This window comes from Pristiophorus japonicus, chromosome 21 (assembly GCF_044704955.1).
Source record: "Pristiophorus japonicus isolate sPriJap1 chromosome 21, sPriJap1.hap1, whole genome shotgun sequence".
In the NCBI taxonomy this organism is placed as follows: Eukaryota; Metazoa; Chordata; class Chondrichthyes; family Pristiophoridae; genus Pristiophorus; species Pristiophorus japonicus.
The window spans coordinates 14207103-14227565 of record NC_091997.1 but is presented as its reverse complement, the minus strand read 5'-3'; the positions used below and the strand labels follow the sequence as shown (position 1 = coordinate 14227565).

Sequence of the window (20463 nt, the reverse complement as noted above, 5' to 3'; positions counted from 1 at the left end):
GGCTTCTTCGGCAGCACCTCCCAAACCCGCAGCCTTTACCACCTAGAAGGACAAGGGCAGTAAGCGCATGGGAACACCACCACCTCCACGTTCCCCTCTACGTCACACATCATCTTACTTGGAAGTATATAGCCATTCCTTTATCGTCGCTGGGTCAAAATCCTGGAACTCCCTCCCTAACAGCACTGTGGGAGCACCTTCGCCACATGGACTGCAGCAGTTCAAGAAGGCAGCTCGCGATCATCTTCTCGAGCAATTAAGGATGCTGGCCTTGCCAGCGACGCCCACATCCCAGAAACGGAAAAAAAATCTAAATACTTTCTGTATTTATAACGCACTCTGTATAAAACAAATTATGACCTAGTTATAGTTTCTTTTTTTTGTTCTATTTTACGCTGATTGCAGATCTGCCACAGCTTCAAAGTTAATTCTCAAATTATTAACATTTTCCACAATTAACATTTAAAACTTTTAATTCCTGAATGTTATACCTTCATTTTTGTGAAATGTATGCTACTTCCCCTTCTCTGTGAAGACTCGTCCAGTGATGAGTTGGACGTTAGCCACGTTCCTCACTCTATTCGTTCAACTCACCTTATCATCCAGCTGCAGAGGCAATAAAATGTCGGGGTAGATTTAACATTTGCTCACTGGATTTTATTAAGGGTCTCCTTTGCTGTCATAAAGTTGAAGTATGCTATTACCTCAGTGATTTACTTAAGCATAATAGGACTAAATATCCTAACTTCAAATAAAATATCTGTTGAACTAATTTGTTCCTTATGTTTCTGACTAATTAGCCCATTCTGAGATAAATATTCAACTCTGTAATAACAAAGGTGTCATTACTCAGTTGTATCTCAAGGCCATGAATAATGGAGCTTTTAAATTAATGTTGCATAGTTTTTGTTGGATCATGTATGCTGAGTAAATGGAATAGATACTTAGACAACATGAAGTAACATAAATAATGGACGATTTTCTCTTGTTGAAGTTTCCTCATGATTGAAAATCCCTCAATCTATTGTTGGTCTCGAGCATTAAATGTCTTTATTCCTGTTTGCTGATGTATGCGATGATATAGTCAGTGACAGACTTCAAGAATGCAAAGAAGTGTTGGAATATTCTAAAATTCTTGGCCGATCTGAAGTGTAGTGATATCTCCTGAACATAACCTACTCAGCAGCTTGTTTTCAATCTGGTGGCTTCTTTGCTTTTGCTTCACAAAATCCCACAACCTTGACCCAAGAACTGATTCAATTCAGTCATCTACTTAACTAAGCTACAAACTGAGTGTGCACTAAAAGATTATCTGGGTTACCTACTGGGTGGAGTGTCATCATCATCATCATAGGCGGTCCCTCGTATTGCGGATGACTTGCTTCCATTGGCAAAAAGGGATGAGTTCACAAGTGCTTCAATGAAGGACCTAATTTTCCAGATCCTGAACTACATCTTGAAGGTTAGAAGATGCCTGTGCGTGGATTTTTTTAACGTGTGGAGGCCATTGCACACCAGCCACCACACAGGCTTGACAGAGCTAGGTCTTGGTCCAATGGCAAGGATTAACCAAGACGACTGGAGATCAGCTCTGTTGCAAGGACCTAGTGCATACACTTATCGCAGTGTGGGCTGGCCCCTGCTGCCCCTGGGCCCTCGCCTCTTCTGGGCCCCAAACTTACGTCTCTCCAGAGCCCCGATCATGTCCCTCTACGAACTCTTGCCACTCCTCCACGCCGACCTCGCCACTCCTGCTGTACCTGCTCACACTGCAATCAGCAACCTGGACCTTGGTTTAAAAAGGGGAGCAGACAAAAGGCAGGTAACTATAGGCCGGTTAGTTTAACATCTGTAGTGGGGAAAATACTTGATGCTATCATTAAGGAAGAAATAGCGGGACATCTAGATAGGAATAGTGCAATCAAGCAGACGCAACATGGATCATGAAGGGGAAATCATGTTTAACTAATTTACTGGAATTCTTTGAGGATATAACGAGCATGGTGGATAGAGGTGTACCGATGGATGTGGTGTATTTAGATTTCCAAAAGGCATTTCCAAAAGGATAAGGTGCCACACAAAAGGTTATTGCAGAAGATAAAGGTACGTGGAGTCAGAGGAAATGTATTAGCATGGATTGAGAATTGGCTGGCGAACAGAAAGCAGAGAGTCGGGATAAATGGGTCCTTTTCGGGTTGGAAATCGGTGGTTAGTGGTGTGCCACAGGGATCGGTGCTGGGACCACAACTGTTTACAATATACATAGATGACCTGGAAGAGGGGACAGAGTGTAGTGTAACAAAATTTGCAGATGACACAAAGATTAGTGGGAAAGCGGGTTGTGTAGAGGACACAGAGAGGCTGCAAAGAGATTTAGATAGGTTAAGCGAATGGGCTAAGGTTTGGCAGATGGAATACAATGTCGGAAAATGTGAGGTCATCCACCTTGGGGAAAAAAAAAATAGTAAAAGGGAATATTATTTGAATGGGGAGAAATTACAACATGCTGCAGTGCAGAGGGACCTGGGGGTCTTTGTGCATGAATCCCAAAAAGTTACTTTGCAGGTGCAGCAGGTAATCAGGAAGGCGAATGGAATGTTGGCCTTCATTGCGAGAGAGATGGAGTACAAAAGCAGGGAGGTCCTGCTGCAACTGTACAGGGTATTGGTGAGGCCGCACCTGGAGTACTGCGTGCAGTTTTGGTCACCTTACTTAAGGAAGGATATACTAGCCTTGGAGGGGGGTACAGAGATGATTCACTAGGCTGATTCTGGAGATGAGGGGGTTACCTTATGATGATAGATTGAGTAGACTGGGTCTTTACTCGTTGGAGTTCAGAAGGATGAGGGGTGATCTTATAGAAACATTTAAAATAATGAAAGGGATAGACAAGATAGAGGCAGAGAGGTTGTTTCCACTGGTCGGGGAGACTAGAACTAGGGGGCACAGCCTCAAAATACGGGGGAGCCATTTTAAAACCGAGTTGAGAGGGAATTTCTTCTCCCAGAGGGTTGTGAATCTGTGGAATTCTCTGCCCAAGGAAGCAGTTGAGGCTAGCTCATTGAATGTATTCAAATCACAGAGAGATTTTTAACCAATAAGGGAATTAAGGGTTACGGGGAGCGGGCGGGTAAGTGGAGCTGAGTCCACGGCCAGATCAGCCATGATCTTTTTGAATGGCGGAGCAGGCTCGAGGGGCTAGATGGCCTACTCCTGTTCCTAATTCTTATGTTTTTATGACGTCCAATCCAGTCGTCCTCTTCACAGCCATCGCCCTCCTGCAGCAGCATGCGCTGCTCCCTGCAGTGGCATGCCGCTGCACGTTGCTCCCTCTAATGGCCGCAGTCTGCTGATGGTCTTGCAGGCCGGGACCGTGCTGATTTCTGGGCTGAGCCGTCACACGTTGCTCCCTCTAGTTGCACATGGTGGGGTTACACTGGGTGGAGTGTAACCCCACCAAACAGTGTGGGAATTTAAATTCAGTTAAATCAATCACGAATAAAAAGCTAGTGTCAGTAATGGTGACCATGAAACTACCGGATTGTCGTAAAAACCCGTCTGGTTCACTGATGTCCTTTAGGGAAGGAAATATGCCGTCCTTATCTGATCTGTCCTATATGTGACTCCAGACACACAGCAATGTGGTTAACTCTTAACTGTCCTCTGAAATGGCCTAGCAAGCCACTCAGTTGTCCAGAAGATGGCTCACCACCACCTTCTCGAGGGCAATTAACGACAGGCACAGAATGCTGGGTTTCCTAGCATGTCCACGTCACGTGAATGAATAAAAACAAATCTGAGAAGACAGGTTTAGCAAATAATCAGCCACTCCATTCGACATCCTGGGGACTTTACAATCTTCAAAAAAGCGTTCATAAGACATGCTCAAAATTGATTTTAAAACAATAGGTCAATATTCTATATTAACTTGCTGGAATTATTTGATAACTAAACTCATTGAGTACTTAAATGTATATACTTGTAATATACTTGGATTATCAAAGTTTTTGATAAAATTCTGTACATGAATATTAAAAATTGTGGAACTAAATGTAATTAGTTAGATTAAAAAATTAGATAGGTAATAGGAAATAGAAGATGATGAGGCCGAAATTCACTCCTGCCCCAAACGGGTTGCACCTTCCGCTCCTGAAGTGTTTTTTTCCGTCACATCGGATGAGGTGCCCTCTTTCGGTAAATTCAGCTCTGTCTTTTTTTTTCAGGCGGACCGGAAGTCGGTCATACTGGGGGCAGAGGTGCGGTGGTAAGCAGCAGATCGCCAACACGAGGGGTGGAAGTGGAGGCGGGATGGAATCACCCCCGCCGCTGTCAATCATCAGCAGAGTGGTGATGACGTCATGACGCGTGTGCGTCACCACGCTCTCCCCTTAACTTAAAGGGGAGAGCCTTCGGCATTTTAAAACTTTTCGGTCCACTGGGCCACCTTGGAGGGTTTCGGCCGGGCCAGAAACCCGGGGGCATAATTGTCTGCCTGACCTGCCAGTCGGCTGACAAAAAAAAAAATACGGCGGCCGCAGCAGTGCGCCCTCCCCTTGAAGAGTCGCCGTGCTGCCATGTCCCACACACAGAAAACCAGGTGCACCAACAGAAAAGGTGTTGGGGGCACCGCGCGGCGGATCAAAGATATTTGGAGCTAATTTGGCTGGCGGTGCGGGAGATCAGCGGTACACCCTTTGATGACACAGTTGGGACGGGTCAGCAGTAGCGGGGCGGAAGTGGGGATTTACTTTGCAAACATTATGAGTCAGAAATTGCTGGTAAAATAATGCCGCCCACCATTATCAGTTTGCAAAAAATTCAACAACTTGTAGTGCAGAAGAGTTCCAATTCTCCACAAATGCTGGATGATTTCTACCGCTCCGCCATTAGACTTGCCAAAACAGACAAAATGTCATTTTCAGGGCCTCAATAATTTGGCTGGACATAAATGACAGAGCAAGTTGGGTGTCAAATCCGTCTCGACACTTGGACAACCAATTGCGGCATGGCAGAAGATAGATGCAAAAATTTGCAATAGTTGAAACATTAACCATTTAACCGTTGTTTATCAGGTCATAATCAGCAATGAAATATTGAAAAATACAGTAAACTGATCAGTAGAACTTGCAGTAATTTAGAGGGAAATTCCATGCACAATACAGGGGCAAAATTACTGTTGGGGATTGTTCAGTTGAGAATTTAACAAATTATTTTAAAAGAAGCATTGACTGTTTTTTTTTGTATTCGTAGCCAATCTTTCCAATTCTTTGTCAAATCACAAATGCCAGAGGTCACCTTGCACACATCAAGGATCACTCTGCGCCAATGCTCTTAGCCAAAAGGCCGAGAGCCACTGCACCGTTCCTGGAAGTACTGCAATACCAGGTTCGTGCCATGGAGGTGGATGGGTCAGCAACCCCACACACCTCCGTGGAGGTGGCTGGGTCAATCCACCCCACCCACCTCCTATTTCTATCTGAAATGAGTTAACACATCTGTAAAAATCACAGAATGGAATATGATAAAGTGTGAAATGTTCTTACGGTAACATCACCAATAGTAATTTCGACCCTTGTTTGTGTTGGAATGGTTCATCAAGAATACTTGGAATCTTTTGGTGGAAAAATTCAACAACTTTACTGCTGTTATGTTTTTTAATTGGCATAATTTGAATTCGGAGTCTAATTTTAAATGTCAAATGAGAAAATAGTCTCAACTCACAATGCACTACATAACTCTTTAATTGTTCAATATTGAGACCTGGAGGACAAAGGCATTAGTTGGTATTAGCAGGGATACATCCATATTATGTTTCAATTTGATGGAAGTAGGAAAGCAATCTGTTTATAGCTGTCTAGGGTAACCTTGTGATCATACAGAAGGGTAAATGGGTTCAAATTTCCTGTACCAGGTTCAATTGGTTCTGAGTTTCCTGCTGTGCTGAATGTAAAGATAGAACAGTAGGGAAGGAACTTTGTATTTAATTTTTGTTATTAACTAAGAACCAAGGTTAAGAATTTTGCTGAATTATATAACAACAACAACTTTTATTTATATAGCGCCTTTAACGTAGCAAAACGTCCCAAGGCGCTTCACAGCAGTGTTATAAAACAAAACAGATAAATTTGACACTGAGTCACATAAGAAGAAATTATGGCAGATAACCAAAAGCTTGGGGGGTTGTGAGGCTGAAAGAGATTACAGAGATAGGGAGGGGCGAAGCCATGGAGGGATTTGTAAACAAGGATGAGAATTTTGAAATTGAGGCGTTGCTTAACCGGGAGCCAATATAGGTCAGCAAGCACTGGGGTGATGGGTGAGCGGGACTTGGTGCGAGTTAGGACACGGGCTGCCGAGTTTTGTATGACCTCACGTTTATGTAGTGTAGAATGTGGGAGGCCAACCAGGGGTGCATTGGAGTAGTCAAGTCTGGAGTTAATAAAGTCATGGGTGAGGGTTTCAGCAGCACATGAGCTGAGGCATGGCCAGTGGCGGGCAATGTTATGGAGGTGGAAAAAGACGGTTTTAGTTATGCCGTGGATATGTGGCTGGAAGCTCATTTCAGGGTCAATGGTTTAGCCTCAGGGATAGATGCTAGGAAGTGGGATGGAGTCAGTGGCTAGGGAAAGGAGTTTGTGGCGGGGACAAAAGACAACGGTCTTCCCAATATTTAATTGGAGAAAATTTCTGCTAATCCAGTACTGGATGTCGGACAATTTAGAGACCATGGAGGGATTGAGAGAAGTGGTGAAGAGGTAGCGCTGGGTGTCGTTAGCGCACATGTGGAAATTGACTCCGTGTTTCCAGATGATATTGCCAAGGGGCAGCATATAGTTGAGAAATAGGAGGGGGCCAAGGATAGATCCTTGGTGGACACCAAAGGTAGCAATGCAGGAATGGGAAGAGAAGCCATTGCAGGAGATTTTCTGGCTACGATTAGATAGATAAGAATGGAACCAGGCGTGTTCAGTCCCATGCAGCTGGATGATGGTGGAGCCATCATTGGCATTGGAGGAGGATGATGGAGTGGTAAACTGTATCAAAGGCTGCAGACAGGTCCAGGAGGATGAGGAGGGATAGCTTACCTTTGTCACAGTCACAAAGGATGTTATTTGTGACTTTTATGAGAGCCATTGTGGTACTGTGTCAAGGGCAGAAATCAGATTGAAGGAATTCAAACTGGAGTTCTGGGAAAGATGAGCACGGATTTTGGAGGCAACACCACATTCAAGGACTTTGGAGAGGAAAGGGAGGTTGGAGATGGGGCGGTAGCTAGCATGCACAGTGGGGACAAGGGTTGTTTTTTTGAGAGGGGTGATGACCGCAGATTTGACGGAGAGGGGGACAGTACCAGAGGAGAGAGAACCGTTAACAATGTCGGCTAACATGGGAGCCAAAAAAGGAAGTTGGGTGGTCAGCAGTTTAGTGGGAATAGGGTCAAGGGAGCAGGAAGTGGATCTCATGGAAGAAACTGAGATAAGGAGAAATTACTTCTCTGAGTGTTGTAAATCTGTGGAATTCACTGCCTCAGAGAGCTGTGGAAGCTGGGACATTGAATAAATTTAAGACAGAAATAGTTTCTTAAATGATAAGGGGATATGGGGAGCAGGCAGGGAAGTGGAGCTGAGTCCATGATCAGATCAGCCATGATCTTGAATGGCGGAGCAGGCTCGAGGGGCCGTATGGCCTACTCCTGCTCCTATTTCTTATGTTCTTATGAGCTTGGAGAGATCAAGAGGGGAGATCAAAGAGAAACTAGAGAACTATGCGAGTTTAGGGCTGGGGCATGGGGGAGCCTCAGAGGAAGTTTGGCCCGGTGGACTAGGGGAAGGAAGGGAACTCACAGATGCAGCTGATCAGATGGTCTCAATGTTTGAGACAAAGAAATCCATGGGCTCCTCACACTTGTTGGAGGTGAGTCTGGTGGAGACAGAGGAGAGGGGTTTAAGAAGACCGTTAGTTGTAGAGAATAGTAGCCGGGTGTTAACTTTGCATTCCAGAATGATCCTGGAATAGTGAGCAGTTTTTCAGACAAGAGTAGGACCCGATAATGCTTTATGTGGTCGAGCCAGATCTGGCGGTGAATGGCTAAACCAGTTGTCCGTCTCATTCGTTCAAGTCTGCGCCCCTTGGACTTGAGGGAGTGAAGATAAGGACTGTGGGAATGGCCAGGGTGAGAGGGAGTAATGGTTTTAATAGGGACTAGGGCATCAAAGGTGGTAGTGAGGGTGTGGTTGAACAGAACGGTGGCTGCAGAAATATCATGGTGAAAGGAGGGCCGAAGGTGTCATGTATGTAATCATCATGCAACGGTAATCTTCATGTTACTGTAACCTTCATGCAACTCCTGTACACTGTACTTATACCCTAGAAATGCACACCCTGACCACACTTGTGGGAGACACTCCTCACCTGGGTTTCCAGGTATAAAAGAGGTCAGCACTCCTTGGTCCTGGGAATAAAGGAAGGTCACGTAGTGACTGTGTCTGCAGTACATGCCTCGTGTGAGTTTGTAGTACGGTGCAGGGACACCACAGAAGGTTGGACAATTTGGAGTTGATGTGCAGTTGTAAGAGAGTTTGGAGAGAGTTTTTCCAGAGACGGATGCAGAAAGATGTAGGTTTGGATTGGGGAAGTGGGATGTGGGTGGTGAGCGATACAAGGAAATGGTCAGAGTTGACCTTATCTGTAATTGACATGATAGGAATAGCGAGGCCACGAGAGATGCCAAGGTCAAGGGGGAGACCATGAATATGGGTATAAGAAGTCACATGGAGGGAGAGATGAAGGGAGGACAGGAGGGTAGTGAACACCGAGGAGAGAGAGCGTGATGAATTGAGATGGAGGTTGAAATCACCGAGTATGAGAATCACTCGGTGCAGAGGCTGAGGGAGGAAAGCAGTGAGAATATATCCATGCTAACATTTTTATCATACTTGGGTGGGCGGTAGAGAATGAGAATTTTAAATGAGAGGGGTGGAATAAGGTGAGATTTTCAAAGGAGGAGAAAGTGTCGGAGGAGTAGGGGAGCAGACCAAGGTATGATTTGGTGATGAGAACCATACCGCCACCATGGCGGGCTGGGCGGGGCAAGTGTTGGAAGGTATAGCCAGGTGGGGAGGCTTCGTTTAAAGGTAATGTGCATCATCCCTCAGCCAAGTTTTAACGTCAGGGCCATGATGTTGGTGCAATCATCCACAATAAGGTCATGGATGGCAAGGGTATTGTTCGCAAGTGAACTGACATTCTACAAGGAGATCTGGAGAGGGTCTGTGATGGCTGATCCACTGCCAGCATCCACAGGATCAGCGCTTGGAGGAATGAGTTGGACGGAGAGGAGATTGGCAAGGTTAGCCCCCCCTCCCGGGCAAACTGGGTGGTAAGGTCGGTGAGAGAGTAGGATGGGACAGTTGGGGTTGCTGCTCGTGTGGAGGCAGTGACGACTGCCACAGTGAACCCTTCAGAGGATGCTAAGAGAGGCACAGAGGGAAGCTGCAAGCTTGTCTAAAAGGGAGTCGAGCCTGGGACGATGGCAGGAGAGTAGGAAAGTCGAACAGTAATGAAGGATTGGGGTAGGAATTTGAGAGGACAGAGTTTCCGGGAGAGGAGAGATGAAAGGCAGCATGATGACAGGAGAGACTTGTCAGGGAGGGATAAAGAGAAAGTAAAAAGCGGGAGAAGGAAGTGAAAATAGGGAATACTACAATAGGAATTCTACAATAGTAAAATCAGTATAATCAAGACCAATGATATTAAAACAAAATTGATTAATATATAGATTAATTATAAGTAAATTTAAAATTAGAACTTGAATAATTGAAAAGTTAAATCTCGCTGTCTCATTAAATCAATTCTCCGGTCGATCAAAAGGCGGAATGAGAAGCAATCATTCCAAAGACTGTTGATCCAACTTCTGTCCTGCAATTGATTGAACTGGCGCTCTCCACTCTCCTGTCCTGTGACAATTGGAACTGATGCTCTCTACTGTACACAATATAAATTGTTTATAAGCAGATCTCACTTATTGCCATTTATGTATCATCCCTTCCCAGCTTCTTTGTTCTTTCTTTGTCCTAGTTCTTCTCTGTGGGTTCCAACTTGATAATATAACTTTTTTATTTGTCAGGTTGTACCTGCTGTCTTTTCCTTTACCCAAGGTGTTCCATTTACTGTCAATCTTGAGATCTTGTGGTCATTGCTCAGATGCAAGTGCTGGCAGGCTCACAGCCAGTGTAATGTACAGTAGCTGTCAATGTGCAAAGGAGTTTACTTTTTTTAATTTATTGATTGCAATTAAACATGTTTCTCTGAGAAGATATTGACATGATATTTGAAAGTGACAATAATGGAATCTATTGTGTTCCTTTTGCCTCTTCAATACTATTTATGCAATTGTGCCTTCTGTTGCCTAGGCCCTAAGCTCTGGAATTCCCTCCCTAAACCTCTCCGTCTCTCCACCTCTCTCATCTCCTTTAAAATGCTTCTTAAAACCTACCTCTTTGACCAAGCTTTTGATCATCTGCCCTAATTTCATCTTGTGTCAAAGTTTCTGTCTTATAATAATCCTGTGAAGCACCTTGGGACATTTTACTACATAAAAGGCACTATATAAATAATTGTTATGATTGTTGTCCCACTAATCTGGAAGTTATGCTTCTCAATTTTTCACTCTAATTAAGATGTACTGTACTTCTTTCATTTTTAGGTTTCCAGGTGTCACATATGAGAAGTTGGCCGGGCAGTGCTGCAGTTAATCTCACGTCTACATGATGCACCATTTGGATTTTTCCCCCCCTCCTTCGTTTTCCATAGAGAAGCATCTGGTCTTTCCTGTTGCCCTTGATGGCATGGCCAAGATTCAGATGTCACGCTCGGGAAATCACAACATTTCACACCATGTATTGCATATTACTTGTGGAGCAACATTTCATCTGTCACAAATAGGCTTTTGTTTCAGATGGACGTTACTCTACTGCAACAATTTCCAATTACTGACACTTGCCACAGCAACCACCTTATGGGCAAGCCCACTCACTGTCTCCTGATCTCAATCCCCACTTTCTCTCTGTATTTTTAATTTACAAATTGGGGTCCTATGGCCCTGATTTGCACTTCTGAGGTACAAGTGGGCAGAGCGAGCGTTGCACATGTTCTGCTCATATGTACTAGCATTGAATGGTCTAATCACCAGTCCTAAAAGGGACCACTGAAGGCCACTCAAAAAATGGCCCAATCCCATTTTCATCTCAAGTTCATTTTAACAACATTCCATTATACAAACAAACTCCCAGTGTCAGCTTTGCTTCAGTGATGGCATTCTCTGCTCTGAGTTAGCAGATTGTGGGTTCAACCCCCACTCCAGAGACTTGAACACATAATCTAGGCTGACACTTCAGTGCAGTACTGAGGGGGTGCTGCACTGTTGGAGGTGCCATCTTTCAGATCAGACATTAAACCGAGGCCGTCACCTGCCCTCTCAGGTGGATGTAAAAGATCCCATGAAACTAGTGGAAGAAGAGCAGGGGAATTCCTCTGGTGTCTTGGCCAACATTTATCCTTCAAATAACACTACTAAAACAGATTATTTGGTTATTTATCTCATTGCTGTTTGTGGACCTCACCGTGTGCAAATTGACTGCTGCGATTGTCTTCATTGCAACAGCAGCTACACTTCATTGGTACTTCATTGGCTGTGAAGTGCTTTGAGATGTGCTGAGGTGCTATGTGAATGCAAGTTATTCCTTTCTTGTGCTCAATGCTTTTAAACCATTTTATTGTAGTACTGGAAAATACTACTTGGGTGATTGGGTGGCACAATATCAAATATCCTTTCACATCCGAAGCAGGGTTGAATCAACTACAGATATAAGAGATTAAATTTACCCTTCTCTGTCAGTTGCAAAGATTCTAAAGAAATAAACTGGAACAGACTTGATCTCATTCCAAGCTCGCACAAACTGATAGAATAAAACTTCTCATAGTCTGGCACTAAAAAAGTGGGAATGTGGATAAGGCAGAAAGTTGGGTATTATGGAGCAGTCTTCACCCTATATCTAATCAATGCTGTATCTGGCCTGCCAAGGTATGAGAGAGTCCAATGTAAAAAATCCTCTCCTTTATTATTTTTAGCAAAGAAGTAGATGTGAGTAGACTGTGATGGTTTATCATGTTGTACCTGCTTATACTTTTTCACTAAAATTGGTAATGAAAGAATTGAACCCCTGTGTCTTGATCAGTATTACAAAATGTGTCACAAACAGACACACTACTCAGTGCTTGGCCAGGAGAGCTTTTTAAGAATAAACTTGCCTAAATTAACTTTCCACTCAACTGTGTTTTGAACTCCAATTGGGGAGACATCTCCAGTACTAACAACTGAGGGAACGTCATGGAAGAAAATTACAATCAGCTGAGGTAAGTTTTATGCATGAACTTTTTCCTGCACCAGTTTGTCTACAGGATCCACATCCAGAGGAGCGTGTGCCAAAAGAACTGGACTGAAAACTCAGTAATCTTTTTCAAATCTTCCCTGTACCTGTGCACTGGTAAATGACAGTGGTCTTTAGAAAATTTAGTTTTTTAATATGACTGCAACTTTTAACATTGTGTAATGGTAGCTGTTATGTCTTTAACCTGTTGTAACCTGCATCACATCTAACCACCAGAGAGCCTACCTGTTGGAGTCCCAAGGGATCCCAGCATCCCTTGGGAGCACAGTATATAAGCAGGCCACCCACAAGGTACCTGCACTCTGGAACCTTAATAAAGGAGCTAAGGTCACACTTGCTCATTACACACAATACTCAGTCCAACCATTTATTATTAGTGTAACAGTAGCTGTGCAGCATCTTGCCTTTAAATAATGAATCTCAATTGATGAGAGCAATCTTAATACAATCTGAGCTGTCGGTGTGAAGACAGAAGTATCCAGTTATAACATTTTGTGTGGTCACATCAGAAGGGTGTGTCAGGGAGAAAGCAGAAATTCATTGGAAGCAATTTCACATGTGACAGTCTCTGCTCTATAAAGCCATCAGCACTGAGCCAGAACCTTCAGAATTGAAGCAGCTTCCACCTTTGAAAATGTGGTAAGTGATAACCAGGCTGATTTTATACCGATATATATGATATCTGTATTGAGATATTCAGCTCTAGTTACCTATGTGTTATTAATCTAACCAGTTGTTGCATTGACAAGTAAAAAGCAAAATACTGCAGATGCTGTAAATCTGAACTAAACACAAAAAATGCTGGAAACACACAGTGGGTCAGTCATCATCTGTGGTGAGAACAGGTATGTTTGTATTTCAGGTATGGGCCCTGAAAAATAAGAGGCGGAAAGATTTATTAATACAATCTGATAAATGGGAAAGGAAGATATATAACGATTGATCAGCTGTATGTTTCAAGTATTGGTGTTTTTGTTGGATTGACCGGTTGGTTATCAAAATATTGAAAAGTAAGCATTCGTTTCTAATTAATCACACTGAGCTGAAACAGCGTGTTACACGAAGGATAATATATATTTATATTGGATAGTGTCGATACTTTGGATATCAATGCTGATCAAAATGACTAGGAGTTTTTATGATTCAGTGTTTGCCTATACAACAGTCACTGGCACTACAAGAAACAATTATGTGAGTGCCTTGAGCCTTTTTCAAATACTTGTAAATGCAAAATTATAAGCATTGTCATTTACAGAACACATGCAGAGTTTGGAGAACCAAACGAAGCTAGCTACAGAAATGCCGCATGAAATATTCACGTTTTAACCTGCCCCTTTTTAAAAAAATTTTTTTATTAATGTTGGCTGCAGGAAATGGCATGTGGGAATGTCAGAGGTTCACATTGCAGAGGTTTGCCTTATCAGTATCATCTTCTTTCTGGAAACTGAACTGTCTTGCAATGAAGCCGGGAGTGTATCCACAAACTATCTGTAGCATTGCACTGGTATAGAATGACATGAATCAATTTTTTCTTGCTAAGTTCATAAATTTAAAAACAATCTTCTAAGTGACAGCAATTGGTCTAATTTTGGACGATACATTCCTATTGCGCCTTGCTGATGAGCTGGCCAATGATACATGCAAAAGAGCGCCCAGACTTGAATCAGAGAATTTTACAGTACAGGAAGCCTTTGGGCTTGGTGTACCCGCACCAATGCTGTGAAAGGGTTATCCACTTAGACCCATTCATTAGCCTTTCCCCAAATCATTTTAAATTGTTCTTTTTTCAAATATTTATCAAATTCTCTTTTAAATGCTATTCAAGATTCTGCTTCCACCACTGTTACTGGTGGAACATTAAGGGGTAGAAATTTGTCTCGAGCAATATCTGATCGGCCACCAGTTATACTGCAGTTCCATCGCAGTCAATTGATCTGAACTCAGGCGCTACGTATAACGTGTGGCCAATCCGATAGCACCTATTTTGCACACCGCCCGAGACGCATTTCTACCCTTTAATGTCTTAATAGCCCTCTGCACAAAAAAATGTATTAACCATTTCCTTCGTTCTTTTGGTGGTGATCTTAAATTTCTGCCCTTTAGTTATCATTCACTAACTAGTGGAAGTCGTTTATCCCAATTTATTTTGTCAAAACATCTCCTAATTTGGGACACCTCAATCTTTGTTCTATTGAAACGAGCCTCAGTTTCTTTGGTTGCTTTTCACCCCATCTCTTCCTGGTCCTTGCATAGGGTCCTTCCTAAAGTAAAAGGTGCCCCAAACTAGCCACCGTGTCTAGTCGGGCCTAGTGATTTGAATAGTTTAAATATTATCTCTGTTTTAGTACTATATTATACACATTTAATTGTATTACATACTGGCTGGGAAAAGCTATTCATTTTGCTGAAGTAGAGGATGTGGTGGGGAAGGATTCGCCCACTGGCTGTTTATTTGGCGGCGGCTTTCTGCGCCATCAATGAATGGGCGATGGATGAAATGCTTGGCATTCCGTTGTGTAACGTGTTGTTTTACTCACTGTTACAGTGACTGACGGGGCAAGTTGTAGCTTTGGAACCTTTTGACGAAGCGGCCAAAAAGATCAAACGGCAAGGGATGGAACAATAGCGACAAAGAGTGAAGTTGTCAGAAGTTGAAGGCAGGCAAGCGAATATCCAGAAGAAAAAAACAAGATTTTGAAAAAGGATAAATTAGACAACAACCGACAAAAAAATGGAAATGACACAAACCCTACACTCCAATCTATCTCAATGGCTCAACTATTTTGCAAGACATGGTTAAGTTCACTCAGTTTACATTCCATTAAATGATCATTAATTTGTATGAGGCGGAGTTTCTTAACTCATTAGCCACCTACTTTTGGAATTTGTTTCTCAGTCTCCTAATAAAAGCCTCATTTTCCAAAGCCACTCATTGTACTGAAGATTGAAGACAGAATGCATGCGGTTGTCATTAGTTGCCTCGGGGTCTTGGTGAGCGCCCTGCAGATCGATGGCTTCAAAATGTGTCCCTACCGTTGCTCCTGCTATGATTCCTCCCATTTCGTGGACTGTAAAAGGCGCTCTCTGACTTCCATTCCCAGGGATGTCCCTCACGGTACCTGGATGCTGGATTTCAGATACAACAACCTAAGTGAGATCCCCACCGGGTCTTTTAGTGGGCTGTGGTCTGCGCGGATAGTCCTGCTGGCTCGCAATCGGATCCAACGCATCCACTCGGGCGCTTTTGAAGCTTTGTGTTTTTTGGAAAAACTGGATCTAAACCAAAACCGCATAAGGCACCTACCCGGGGATCTTTCTGATAGCCTGCAGCACTTGATAGAACTGAGACTGTCGAATAATCACATTGAATACATACACTGGAACAGCATGCAGTATCTGGAGAACTTGGAGAAACTAGACTTGAGCAGGAACAGAATCACGTCCCTGGAAACCGGTGCGTTCAAAGGCTTGTACAAACTACGTCATCTGTTCCTGAAAAACAACAGGTTGAATGTCATTGAAACTGGATTCTTTGTCATGCTTCAAAGTCTGGAAGCTCTACACTTAGAACATAATAACATCACAACCATCCAAGGAGAAGCCTTTGCCTCCTTGCGTAGCTTGAGCCTCTTGTGTCTGAATGGAAACCATTTGAATCACATCAAGTTCAAGACGTTTTTGAACATCCAGACCCAAGGCACGCACCTGCAGCTTGCGGACAACCACTGGATATGTGACTGCGACCTTCAGAGAGTGTTCGGGAAGATCTTGAGTGTTCGACACTTGCATGTGGATGATTATGCCAACATCACTTGTTCAGCCCCTGGGCAGCTCAGCGGGCAGCCTCTGGTGACTGTGGACTCTCAGCTGTGTATTGCCGAGACTGCTACCGTCCTGGTGATAACTGGCACAGTGCTGGTCACTGTCATCGCTGCCATCGTCATGGCCGAAAGAAACCGCAAGAAAGCCAGGAGCAAGAACTGGAACGACAGCGATGGGCCCTTCGACTCCCAGGACAAGTGATTTTTTTTGTTGTTGGAAGTACTGTAATCATTTTGGCTCAAAGAAGTCAGTTTCATTGCGATTTCCTGCCAAATAGTTTCAGCGTTGGCTCAATGTCGGATAAAACCATGAAACATCATCTTCCAATAAAATGTTCATGATTTATTGTAATCCCCACTTTCTGAGAAAATAACATATTTTCTTAGAAATTGTCCACACGGTCTTTTATCTCATGATCTGCCAGGATTAATAATAAATCATTCTGTGATTCTATTTGGTAAGAGCTGGACCAGTTTTGTTTGACCTTCAAGGGGACAGACTTTCCTGGGATGAAGAAGGGATTATTTTGTACTAACAAAATTGCATTCCCTCCCCCTCCCCCCGCCCCCCCCCCGCCGCCCAGCTGTTATGGTTTATTTATTTTATTGGGTAAATGTTAATTTTTCTGTATATTTTTTAACTCATTTTCTTCCCGTTACTTTCTCACAATTCGCACGGACCATGAAAAACAAAGGGAATGAAAACTGGCACTTGCATCATCTGCTGCCGTTGGCCGTCTCTAAGCAGACTGGGCGCTGGCACGGGAGCACTTGGAGCCCATTGTCTTGGGTAGTGCAGAGAACTTGAAGAAAATACAACGAAAATAACGAAAACAGATTCGATGGAATACATATACAATGTAAAATCATCAGGGCACAGTTATATCGACTAGTAACTACTTAGTCAATGCGGGGGTGGTCAATAGTCTTGAGTTACATTGCTCGCTCACTAAGCAGGGAAAATTGAGCTCTTTGGATCGGTGCCGAGAAGTACAGGCAGAGCTTTGTTCAACAGTATCCACATGCCGATACATTCTAATGTTAGCAAAGAGTCAGTTCACTGCTAACATAAAAATGTTGTAAAGTTTAGCAAGTTTCCACTGGGTTTTAAGGCGGTTTCACAGTTACATTACAGCAGGTGTGAAGTTAAAGTGATACAAGACTGCTCCCTCACACTGTCATACCAACTGCTAACAACAACATTGTATTTATATAGCACTTTTAACATAGTGAAACGTCCCAAGGCACATCACAAGAGATAAAAAATTTGACACTGAGCCGCATAAGTAGAAATTAGCGCAGGTGACGAAAAGCTTGATTACAGGGGTAGGTTTTAAGGAGCATCTTGAAGGAGGAAAGAGAGGCAGAAAGGTTTAGGAAGGGAATTCCAGAGCCTGGGCCCTAGGCAACAGAAGGCACAGCCACCAATGGTTGAGCGATTATAATCAGGGATGCTCAAGAGGGCAGAATTAGAGGAGCACAGACATCTCGGGGGGTGGGGGGGGGGAGTTGTGGGACTGGAGGAGATTACAGAGATAGGGAGGGGCAAGGACATTGGAAGCATGGTCATTTCAATGACTTCATGTGAAACTCCGATACATGTTTTACAAACTGGTGACCATTTTTAAATATATCAAATTGATGCATTGTTAATTAGTTCTTAAACATTTACCCTCAATAGGAGATTTTTTTAAACTCATAAAGCTAGTCTTTCTGATGGGCATTATTTACAAGTGAAGGCTAACAATTGAGTTTTATATAACGAAAATAAAATTACTGAAATCAATGCTCAGAAACAACTTGTGTGTTGCAAATTCCAGACTATTCAGTTTCTAATTTTTTATGGAAAAGCACTTGTTATAGATCAAAGGAGCATAATGATCAACATGATTGATTTAAATATTTTCTGCTTAAGCATCGATAATACCTTCATGCACTCTTTAATCTTAGTATATTTTCTTTAATATTTCTTTTCATTATGTTGTGCACAATTAACAATATTTTGATTTTATATTTCTGATTTCGCCCTTAAAGTAAAAAAATTACCATTATATTTACAGTGAAAAAGCTCAAAAATGATTATTGCTTAACGGACCCCAGCCCAAGTGTAGATATTACTCGGATTTCTACAGAGCAAACGAGATGTCGGTGAATCTTCAAAAGACTATCCATGCTTACAGTGCACAAAGCCACAATCACAATTTATTATTTGATTGACTGAAAATTACTGCCACACAGATACAAATATACAGCAGGAAGACCATTATCCAAACCCAACCAACATTATCAATGGTATTAAAGACCCCTCTCCACCATTTCATCCTAACTAATCCCAGAACCCAGGGCCAAACAAGGTGCCTCAGCCCCTCGACCTTGCATTGCTCCCAGGGCAAGCAGCTTGATGTGGTGATGTATTCCACCATGCAGTCAAGATGCATGGGAATGAACACTCTCATGAAATGTCTGTGATTGTACACCTAAATATACAATGACCTCATTAAATATTTGTTAATGCACCTTTGATCATACAATGTATTCATAAAATATATGTGAATGTACACCTATGTGTATGACTGCTTCATAAAACATATGTCTGAATTTACACCTATATTAGCTTTATATGTATGAATGTACAAACAGAATTAGGCATGTAAACAAAAAACAAATGGTAAGCTTCCTGCCATGTTTATGATGTTACTATACACAGTGCTCAGAGGAAATCTTCCCACAGCTTCTTAACAGTTAAAAAAATATATAATCTTCATATATTATTTGATCATTGCTTCACCTTTAGATAATGGCTATTGCAGGTCATGAATTAAATGGGGCTTAGTTGTCACAGACTGTAGCACAAAAGACACTGCATATAATGAAGACTGGCTGTCTCATTAAAGGTAGATTTATTGAAGATTCTGACTGACCAAGAGCTATATTGAACCATTCCTGTCAAGTGATTTGGCTCAGCCGTAAAAAAATCATGTGTTGAGCTGATACATAGGATATACGGCACAGAAACAGACCATTCGGCCCAACCAGTCGAAGCCAGCATTTATGCTCTACTTAAGCCTGTTTTGAGTGTTTCAATTTTGAGAAGAACATTCAAAATGCTTAAAACAAAGATGACCCAATAGAGAATCTGTGTACTCTGCAATCCCAACGAAAAAGGCCCCAGCATTATGTATCATTAAGACAAACTTTGGTACATTATACAAATCTCAGGTGGACAGCTGGACGGAATGATGGCGGATAATGAACATTCCTTCGGGAATAAGGAAGAAAATTGTACATTGTGAAATTTCTGTTTCCAATGTGGCTTCTGTTTGTGAGACGTGGAATTGACGGCATCATTTTCTGGCCAGTTTAAAGCGGTGTTGGTGAAAGCCTAAAAAGATTTTTAGACAAGTTGTCTCAGCTGCAGGTGACACAGAGCGACCATAAAGGGAGAAGTGATAATTGTTAATTTAAAAGACAGACCTGATTGAACTGAGTGATCACAGCTAAACTATTAAATTGCTTCTATTTTTAGCATTTGAATAATAATTTGTTTCAAAGGCTGGGTAAGAAGGAACACGTTTAAATAATTATGTTTATTAATATAATAAATTTGTATTTGGATATTAACGAACTGTTATTTTCTGAAGACCGAAGGTATTTTCTTGTTCCAATACCATAGATCCGGAGCAATATTTAAAAAAATACATTGACAATATACTGCTTTGGGCACCTGTCCGAACAGACACCCTTTTTGATTTGTCGAGTCAGTTTTTACTGGCATCCTAATGGCAAACAACATGAAGTTAGTAAACCAAAGAGAACCACAGAGAGGGATTTGAGAGTAATGGATGCTGAAGTCTTCAGGACTGCATCTGAGCAAAGAGAAGACCAAGTATGCAACTCAAGATCCTTTTATCTTGGTCCGCAGCCACCATTTCCCAACCGGCCTGTTTCCATGTTGTAATTTCTATGCAATTCTGTATAATTATATGTAATTATATCAAGCCTCAGCTGCACTGCTTGGCAGAATATTGTGTAATAATACACCCAGCCCTCCATTCATTATACTTGAATTGGTCACAAGGAGGTGCACAAGAGACCTGGGAACTGTTCTACTTATTTTCTCTTCTTGTGAAATCCGTTCCACATTTGATCAACAGGTACTACGCTGAAGATTGAGGAATGTCAAAGAGGACTGT

At 42.5% G+C, this 20463-nt stretch overlaps 1 protein-coding gene across 1 annotated transcript; it reads left to right on the top strand.

Moving 5' to 3' along the window:
- Positions 1 to 13893: 13893 nt before the first annotated feature.
- On the top strand, positions 13894 to 16668 carry LOC139233611 (leucine-rich repeat-containing protein 4B-like). The gene is made up of 2 exons (XM_070864016.1): positions 13894 to 13953; positions 14995 to 16668. Exon 2 carries the CDS (start codon positions 15405 to 15407, stop codon positions 16470 to 16472), a length of 1068 nt encoding a protein of 355 aa, XP_070720117.1. The 5' UTR covers positions 13894 to 13953; positions 14995 to 15404; the 3' UTR covers positions 16473 to 16668.
- Positions 16669 to 20463: the final 3795 nt, after the last annotated feature.

Bases quoted from the DNA above. Each gene is read 5' to 3' on its own strand.
- LOC139233611 (XM_070864016.1), top strand. From the start codon at position 15,405: ATGCATGCGGTTGTCATTAGTTGCCTCGGGGTCTTGGTGAGCGCCCTG.